The sequence below is a fragment of the Mobula birostris genome, unplaced genomic scaffold (assembly GCF_030028105.1).
Source record: "Mobula birostris isolate sMobBir1 unplaced genomic scaffold, sMobBir1.hap1 scaffold_3227, whole genome shotgun sequence".
In the NCBI taxonomy this organism is placed as follows: Eukaryota; Metazoa; Chordata; class Chondrichthyes; order Myliobatiformes; family Myliobatidae; genus Mobula; species Mobula birostris.
Window position 1 is genome coordinate 10,057 of NW_027276292.1, and position 9,944 is coordinate 20,000.

A 9,944-nucleotide genomic window follows, 5' to 3' on the forward strand; every position below is an offset into this window, starting at 1 on the left:
GTGTTCCCTCCTCACACCCTCCCACAGCGTTCCCTCCTCACCCCTCCCACATCGTTCCCTCCTCTTCCCCTCAGACAGCGCTCCCCACTCACCCCCTCCCACAGTGTTCCCTCCTCACCCCCTCCCACAGCGTTCCCTCCTCACCCCCTCCCACAGTGTTCCCTCCTCACCTCCTCCCACAGCGTTCCCTCCTCACCCCCTCCCAGAGCACTCCCTCCTCAAGGGAGAATAGAGGGGAAACAGAAACAGAGAGGGACAAGATGAAGGACAGAGAGATGGGGAGGGTGGTGGATGGAGAGAGAAACGCAGCGAGGGGAATGGAGAAGGAGAACAATGAGGGAGAGGGAGGGTATGAAGGAAGGAGGACGAGAATGGATGGGGACGGGGAGGGAGAGGGAGAGAGGGATGGGATTAAAGGAGGGTGGGAAAGGGATAGTGAGAGGAAGGAACGGGGTGGAGAGTGGGGGAGAAGTAAAGAGTGGATGAGGGAGAGAGTGGGGCCTTGTTGTGATGAAGCCACAGACGTGGCAATAACCCAGACACTGGCTGCAGTTTCATGCTGTTTATTGACTGGCACAGTTAGATTGCTCACTCCATCCCACGCAAAGAGTTCGTAAGAACACTGAGGGAATGAGACAACGTGTCAGCACTGAGGTTGGCCTCCAAGGCCCAGGATGAGGCCCCGGTCGAGCACTCCCTTAGCGAGGTCCCGTCAGTCTGCGGCGCTCACTCATTCTGTAGGCACACATGTAGAAGATGCCTGAGGGAGAGGGAGAGAGAGGGGGGAGAGCGAGACAGAGAGAGAGGAGAGGGGGGAGGGAGAGGGAGAAGGAGAGGGAGGGGGAAGAAAGAGAGAAGAGAAAGGAGATTAAGAGAGAGAAGAAAAGGGAGAGGAAGGGTAGAGGGGGGGAGAGAGATAGAGAGACAATGAAGGGGAGAGTTTATTATTTCTGTAATATTTGAGTAATATTGTAAATATATAGTTTGCTTATGCATTCTTTGTTGTTTACATAATTCATGACTGTAAAAGTATGTGAGTAGCATTATGTCACCACATCATTTACATATGCCTCAATATGTAAAACTGTTTACATACGTTATCCTTGGTCTCTTGTATTTTTCTTTGGATAACAGTGGTGACATTTAAGTTTTAAAATAAACTTGAGATGACTAACTATCTGTTGAAGCACAGCGAGACATTCGAGTTTTTAAAAAAGTACAATGAAATGGTCAAGTTAAAAAGAGCACAGTGCATGCTTCTTCGGGGAGAGAGAGAGAAGATAATCGAGTTAAAAAAGGCAGAAAATGGACAAATTAACAGGTTCGTAAACAGTGAGTACTGGGTGATAATAATCTTAAATTAAAAAGAAACAAAAATCAGATATGGCTGGCTACATCAGAAAGATAGATCTGCTTGATTGCACAAGATATAACTGCATGGATTGGCTAGTACTCTGAAGCAAGTGAAATGGCCAATAAGAAGCGAGTGCTGGTTTTGCTGAGTGCATGGACGGAAGAGTGTACAGTTTGCTTAGAAGTTAGACTGCTCCAACCAAACCAGTTGAAATGAGCCTTGCTGATATTGCTCAAGTCATGCAGGAACATTTAGAACGGAAGCCATTGTTGATTGCAGAAGATAAAAGTTTCATAAGCAGAATGCAAAGAAGGGGAGTCCATGTCACCGTACGTAGCTGAATAGACATTGTCAGTGTGTTCATGGGTTTAATGATACACTAAGAGATTGTTTAATTTGTGGAATCTTAAAAGAAAACTGACTCCTAACTGAAGCACAACTCACATTTAAATAAACACAGTTAAAATCACTGCATCAATAGAAACAACAGCCAGAGATGCAATTGAGTTGCAGTCAGGAATGAAAGTGAACATGAACAAAGTGCAACATCTGTACAGAAGCTGCCCGGCCGAGCAAATTGTGTCACTGTTGTGACAGGGGCTCACGTACACTGCACCAATGCAGGTTTAAAGGCAACACTTGGATAAAATACAACAAAGTAGGACACACATAAAGAGCATGTCAAGCTGACAAAAATTAATAGACTGTACAGGGAAGTGAAAAAGAAAGAGTCGAGTTTGTAGTTTCAAAAAGAGCATGAAAAAATTTGATAATAATGAGTGATCCAGGACTGAGTAGCCTTGAGATTTACAATGTGAAAACTAACAAGCAATATGGCTTACACCAGAAGTGAACGGCAAATTAATTAAATTTCAGCTCAGCTGTTTCAGTCATTCCACAATATGAGTTTTAACGGTATTTCAAAGATACTGAATTGAAGCCTGCAGATATCCAACTAAGAACTTACATCGGGAAAAAAAATTCATGTGGGATTGAATGAATGAATGAATTAATTGAATTGAATTGACTTTATTACTTACATCCTTCATATACATAGGAGTAAAAATCTTTACATTATGTCTCCGTTTAAACGTGCAATGTGCAATTATAGTAATTTATAATAAATATTATGTACCACAGGATAGTTAATATAACATAGAAATACAGTGCATTAGCATGCGTTAAGCAGTCTGATGGTCTGGTAGAAGAAGCTGTCCTGAAGCCCGTTGGTCCTGGCTTTTATGCTGTGGTACCGTTTCCCAGATGGAAGCAGCTGTAACAGTTTGTGGTTGGAGTGACTCGGATCCCCAATGATCCTTTGGGCCCTTTTTACACACCTGTCTTTGTAAATGTCCTGAATAGTGGGAAGTTCACATCTACAGATGCGCTGGGCTGTCCGCACCACTCTCTGCAGAGTCCTGCGATTGAGGGAGGTACAATTCCCATACCAGGCAGTGACTCAGCCAGTCAGGATGCTCTCAGTTGTGCCCCTGTAGAAAGTTCTTAGGATTTGGGGGCCCATACCAAACTTCCTCAACCGTCTGAGGTGAAAGAGGTGCTGTTGTGCCTTTATCACCACCCAGCCAGTATACAGAGAGTAAAGGAGGGGGCTTAGTACACAGCCCTGAAGGGCACCTGTGTTGAGAGTCAGGGGCAGAGGTGAGGGAGCCCACTCTTACCACCTGCCAGCGATCTGACAGGAAGTCCAGGATCCAGCTACACAAGGCAGGGTGAAGGCTGAGGTCTCTGAGCTTCTTGTTGAGCCTGGAGGGAATTATGGTGTTGAATGCTGAACTGTCGTCCAAGAATAGCATTCTCACATAAGCATCCTTCTTCTCCAGATGTGCAAGGACAGTGTGTAAAGCTGTAGCTAATTGCATCGTCTGTCGATCGGTTGCGTTAACGTTCTTCAACAGTGAAATACAACAATCAACAAGCCACAATGGGCTTGTAGTGTGGGGTGTGATTGGCTGAGACAACTACTATTTAATTAGAGGTCCGTCCTCCATTTACACGCCACATCCTCTGCAACAGGGTCAACTGAAAACCAGTTAGAAAGGTACTGGATAATGTGTTCAAGGATGGCTTTGCAAAAACTCAAACATATCAAGGGTAAAATAGCATTAAATGAAAATGCCACTCCCAAATTTTACAAAGCCAGTCAATTTCCTTATACCGTTGGTGATAAAATAGCCAGTGAGTTAGGACACATGGAGGGTCCCAGTAGCCAAGAAGAATAGGTCTGTCAGGATCTATGGTGATCTTAAGGTCAGCATCAGCCCAGTACTGAAAGTACATCAGCACAGGACAGAAGGTCCTCCAAAGCTTTCTGGAGGAAAGCAGTTCAGCAAAGTGGATTTAGCTGAGGCCGACCTACAGATGGAGATGGAAGCAGAGTCCAAAGTGCTTCTCACCATAAAGAGTCACAAAAGCTTTCTCACTATAATATACTCACTTTTGGAGCAGCATCTGCACCTGGCAGAGAGCTATGGACCAGGTGCCATAAGTTTGCCCAGGAACTCAGTGTTACCTGGATAACCAAGAAAATCTCTAAAATCTCAAGACAGTGTTAAAAAGATTAGAAGATTATGGGCCCAGAGCATGATGCAACAAATGTGAATTCTTTAAACCAAACATCACTTACTGTGGTCACATCTTTGACGCACAAGCATTACACAAGTGTGCTGAGAAAATTCGAGCAGTGGTGAATGTCCCAAGGCTAAAGAATGTGTCACAGTTGCAGTCCTTTTTACGGTTTGTCAGTGACTATAATAAGTTCTTGCCAAACTGGGCTGCAATACTCCACCCCTTAAACTCATTACCACAGATCAGGAAGAAGAGGCAATGTACAAAGCAGTGTGAAGTGGCTTTCAAAGGGAGATGAGGCAGTCATGGAAGAGAGCTACAGGGAGGTAGTCACACCTAGGCTGTCGGAAGCAGGTCGTTGGGTGACAGTTGGGGGAAAGTGAAGGTGGGCAGACAAGTAGTGCAGAGCACCCCTGTAGCTATTCCCCTGAATAATAAGTTTACTGTCCTAGATACTGTTGGCGGGGACGACCGACCACGTGTGAACCATGGTGGCAGGGCCTCTGGTACTGAGTCTGACCCGGTGGTGCAGAAGCGTGGGACAGAGAAGAGGAGAGCTGTTGTCATTGGAGACTCTATAGTTAGGGGAGCAGACAGGAGATTTTGTGGACGTGAGAAGGACACCCACATGGTTTGTTGCCTCCCGGGTGCCAGGGTCCGGGATGTCTCTGACTGGGTGCACGACATCCTGGTATGAGAGGGAAAGCAACCAGAAGTCGTGATACATGTTGGGACCAATGACATAGGCAGGAAGAGGGATGAGGTCCTGAAGTCTGAGTTACGGGAACTAGGCAGAAGGCTGAAGAACAGGACCTCAAGGGTGGCGTTCTCAGGATTGCTGCCAGTGCTACGTGACAGTGATAGTAAGAATTGGAGGAGATGGCAGTTGAATGCGCGGCTGAGGAGTTGGTGCAGGGAGCAGGGTTTTAGATTTTTGGATCATTGGGATCTCTTCTGGGGAAGGTGGGACCTGTACAGATTGGATGGGTTGCACCTGAACTCGAGGGGGAGCAATATCCTTGCAGGTAGGTTTGCTAGCATGGTTCGGGAGTGTTCAAACTAATTTGCAAGGGGGATGGGACCCGGAGCAATAGAGCAGTGAAAGAAGTGCATGGCGTAAAGCCAGTTCTAACATATAGAGAGGCTTTGAGGAAAGAGAAGCAGAATAAACAGTGTAAAGGTAGTAAGGTAGAAGGGCTAAAGTGTGTGTACCTCAATGCAAGAAGCATCAGGAACAAAGGTGATGAACTGAGAGTTTGGATACATACATGGAATTATGATGTAGTGGCCATTACAGAGACTTGGCTGGCACCAGGGCAGGAATGGATTCTCAATACTCCTGGATTTCAGTGCTTTAAAAGGGATAGAGAGGGGGGAAAAGGGGAGGAGGGGTGGCATTACTGGTCAGGGATACTATTACAGCTACAGAAAGGGTGGGTAATGTAGCAGGATCCTCTTTTGAGTCAGTATGGGTAGAAGTCAGGAACAGGAAGGGAGCAGTTACTCTATTGGGGGTATTCTATAGGCCCCCTGGTAGCAGCAGAGATACAGAGGAGCAGATTGGGAGGCAGATTTTGGAAATCAAATCAAAAGGTGCAAAAATAATAGGGTTGTTATCATGGGTGACTTTAACTTCCCTAATATTGATTGGCACCTGATTAGTTCCAATGGTTTAGATGGGGCAGAGTTTGTTAAGTGTGTCCGGGACGAATTCCTGTCACAGTATGTTGACAGGCCGACTAGGGTGAATGCCATACGAGATCTAGTACTAGGTAATGAACCGGATCAGGTCACAGATCTCTCAGTGGGTGAGCAACTGGGGGACAGTGACCACCGCTCCCTGGTCTTTAGCATTATCATGGAAAAGGATAGAATCAGAGAGGACAGGAAAATTTTTAATTGGGAAGGGCAAATTATGAGGCTATAAGGCTAGAACTTGCGGGTTTGAACTGGGATGATGTTTTTGCAGGGAAATGTACTATGGACATGTGGTCGATGTTTAGAGATCTCTTGCAGGATGTTAGGGATAAATTTGTCCCGGTGAGGAAGACAAAGAGTGGTAGTGTGAAGGAACCATGGGTGACAAGTGAGGTGGAAAATCTAGTCAGGTGGAAGGAGGCAGCATACATGAGGTTTAGGAAGCAAGGATCAGATGGAATATAGGAAAGCAAGAAAGGAGCTTAAGAAAGGACTGAGAAGAGCAGAATGGGGGCATGAGAAGGCCTTGGCAAGTAGGGTAAAGGAAAACCCCAAGGTATTCTTCAATTATGTGAAGAACAAAAGGATGACAGGAGTGAAGGTAGGACTGATTAGAGATAAAGGTGGGAAGATGTGCCTGGAGGCTGTGGAAATGAGCGAGGTCGTCAATGAATACTTCTCTTCAGTATTCAGCAATGAGAGGGAACTTGATGACAGTGAGGACAATATGAGTGAGGTTGATATGAGGTTGATTGGAGCATGCTGATATTAAGGGAGAGGAGGTGTTGGAGTTGTTAAAATACATTAGGATGGACAAGTCCCTGGGGCCTGACGGAAGGTTGGTGGTGTTGTAGACAGTGTAGAGGATTGTTGAAGATTGCAGAGAGACATTGATAGGATGCAGAAGTGGGCTGAGAAGTGGCAGATGGAGTTCAACCCAGAGAAGTGTGAGGTGGTACACTTTGGAAGGACAAATCCCAAGGCAGAGTACAAAGTAAATGGCAGGACACTTGATAGTGTGGAGGAGCAGAGGGATCTTGGGGTACATGTCCACAGATCCCTGAAAGCTGCCTCGTAGGGTAGTTAAGAAAGCTTATGGGGTGTTAGCTTTCATAAGTCGAGGGATAGAGTTTAAGAGTCGCGATTGAATGATGCAGCTCTATAAAACTCTGGTTAGGCCACACTTGGAGTACTGTGTCCAGTTCTGGTCAACTCACTATAGGAAGGATGTGGAAGCATTGGAAAGGGGACAGAGGAGATTTACCAGGATGCTGCCTGGTTTAGAGAGTATGCATTATGATCAGAGATTAAGGGAGCTAGGGCTATACTCTTTGGAGAGGAGGAGGATGAGAGGAGACATGATAGAGATATACAAGATATTAAGAGGAATAGATAGATTAGACAGCCAGCACCTCTTCCCCAGGGCACCACTTTTCAGTACAAGAGGACATGGCTTTAAGGTAAGGGGTGGGAAGTTCAAGGGGAATATTAGAGGAAGGTTTTTTACTCAGGGAGTGGTTGGTGCGTGGAATGCACTGCCTGAGTCAGTGGTGGAGGCAGATACACTAGTGAAGTTTAAAGAGACTACTAGACAGGTATATGGAGGAATTTAAGGTAGGGGGTTATATGGAAGGCAGGGTTTAAGGGTTGGCACAACATTGTGGGCCGAAGGGCCTGTACTGTGCTGTACTATTCTATGTTCTATGTTCAAAAAGGCAAAGGAAATGGTGACATCACACATTATGATCCACATCCTCCAGTGACGCCTTGCCTTATGGTATAGATGCAGTTATGTCACATGTTATGTGTGATGGGAGTGACTGCCCCATAGCCTTTGCATTCCCTTAATGCTGCAGAGAAAAATGATGTAAGTATTGTCAAAGAGGCCTTGAGTCTGGTTTGTGGTGTAAAACATTTCAACCAGAATGGGAGAGAGTTTACCCTCGTTACTGATCATCAATCACTGGTGTCCATTTTCAATCCACAGAAGGGTGTTCCACCAACAGCAGCAGCACAAATGCAGAGATGGGCTCTGTTACTTAGAGAACACAATTACAAGATTGAATTTCAGAGGACTACTAATCATGGAAATGCTGATGGATTGCCTCATTTATTCTTAAAAAAGCAAATATTGAAAAATTTACAAAAGAGAACACCTGTCTTGGTTATTCTTCCAAATCTGAATCTCCCTAGTAGAGCAGAGATGATCCAAAGGAAACCAGATAAGACCCCACACTATCTCAGGTCTACATTGCCAATCAAAATGGCTGGAATTCCAGTTCCCCAATTTTCCCAGCATTGGGATAAACTTGTCCTCGAAGGAGGTTGCTTTATGTTGGGATTAAGAGTTGTTGTACCATCCAAGCTGAATGTTGGAGGAGCTGCATGCCAGTCATCTAGGCATGGTCAAAATGGAAGTGTTGACACTAAGCTTTGTCTGGTGGCTTGGGATATATTAGCAGATCAAGCAGCTCACCATGTACTGTGCAAGATGCCAACATGTCCAACATGCCAACTGCAGAGCCTCTCCATCCCTGGGAATGGTCTGCATTGCCCTGGCAGAGGTTCATGTGGATTTTGCCAGACCATTCACGGGCACAAAATTTTTATTAGCAGTGGATGCAGCTGCAAAGTGGCCAGAAGTGTTCCCAACAGCTTCACACGCTGCTGATGTGTTGGACTGGCATTCCAAACACTCAGTCAGTGAGAATGGACCACAGTTTGTTTCAGAACACTCAGTCAGTGAGAAGGGACCAAGGTTTATTCCAGAACACTCAGTCAGTGAGAATGGACCATGGTTTGTTCCAGAACACTCAGTCAGTGAGAATGGACCACAATATGTTCCAGAACAGTCAGTCAGTGAGAATGCACCACAGTTTGTTCCAGAACACTCAGTCAGTGAGGATGGACCATGATTTGTTCCAGAACACTCAGTCAGTGAGAATAGACCACAGCTTGTTCCAGGACACTCAGTCAGTGAGAATGGACTGCAGTTTGTTCCAGAACACTCAGTCAGTGAGGATGGACCATGATTTGTTCCAGAACACTCAGTCAGTGAGAATAGACCATGATTTGTTCCAGAACACTTGGTCAGTGAGAATGGACCACAGCTTGTTCCAGGACACTCAGTCAGTGAGAATGGACTGCAGTTTGTTCCAGAACACTCAGTCAGTGAGGATGGACCACAATGTGTTCCAGAACACTCAGTCAGTGAGAATAGACCACAGTTTCAGTCATTCCTGAAAAAGAATGGAATAAGACGTATTATATCTACACTATATCATCCGGCTAAAATTTCCTTGGCAAAAAGATTTGGCCAGAATGCATTGTGAGTGATGCCAGTGAACAAACCAGACTGGCACTGTCAGGGCACTCTACAACCAATATGCACCAGCCATGCTGGTCCTGTGTTGTCCATTGTGTTCACATCTGGATCACCTCAAACCCGGTCTCAGGAGGAGTATGCAGGACAAACAGCTGAGACATATAGAGGGTTCCTCAATCGAGGAGGTTTGATGTTTCATTCTGGACAAGCAGTCTTGGCAAACGACTACAGGTGATCAAAAGTAGGTACTTGTAAATATTAAGGACAGAACTGGACCACTCTCCAACACAGTGGAGATTGAGTCTGATACTGTATCTGGAAATACACATTGATCAGTTGATGAGAACAGAGTCAATTGTTGGAGAGGAAAGTTGACTACTGCTATCAGAACCACTTCCTGCAGTCACGGTGTCAATTCCCACATCTACCACTGGAAGGCCCCAGATCATGAGATTGTTTCACAGCCACAAATGAGATGTATTCTATATTGAATTGGAGTTTATAGCTAAGCAGGGAAGAAAGTTGTGTATTTCATCTTTCAGTAATATTTGAGTAATATAGTTTGATTAAGCATTCTTTGTTGTTTACATAATGCATTATGGGTTATATGTAAAAGTACATGAATAGCATCCGTCATTATGTCACCACACCATATGCACATGCCTCACTTAAAGTAAAAAAGAAGTTCACATGCATTTTTCCCATGTTTTTCTCTCAATTAGTTCTGGAGTTACAAAACATAACGGAGAGGGAGCGAGAGAGGATGAAAGAGGGAGAAAGGGAGATGGGGAAGGGGAGAGGGAGAGGGGGAAGAGAGAAAGAGAGAGAAAGGGAGAGGGAGGGGAGGGAAGGGAAGAGGGAGGGGTAGGGGAGGAGGTGGGGGGAGGGGAGGAGAGGAGGAGGGGAGATGGAGAGGGAAAGGGGCAAAGGAGGGGGATCAGTGAGGCATCTGGGGTGGGTGTGGGAGGAGGGATTGATAGG

At 45.5% G+C, this 9,944-nt stretch overlaps 1 protein-coding gene across 1 annotated transcript in view; it reads right to left on the bottom strand.

Annotated features, from left to right (window-relative positions):
• Window positions 1-553: 553 nt before the first annotated feature.
• LOC140192975 (lens fiber membrane intrinsic protein-like) overlaps window positions 554-9,944 on the bottom strand; it is a 10,794-nt gene continuing 1,403 nt past the window's right edge. The window contains exon 3 of the mRNA XM_072250440.1: window positions 554-760. Within this exon, the coding sequence (XP_072106541.1) occupies window positions 699-760 (62 nt within the window). The 3' untranslated portion in view covers window positions 554-698. The remainder of the gene's footprint in view (window positions 761-9,944) is intronic.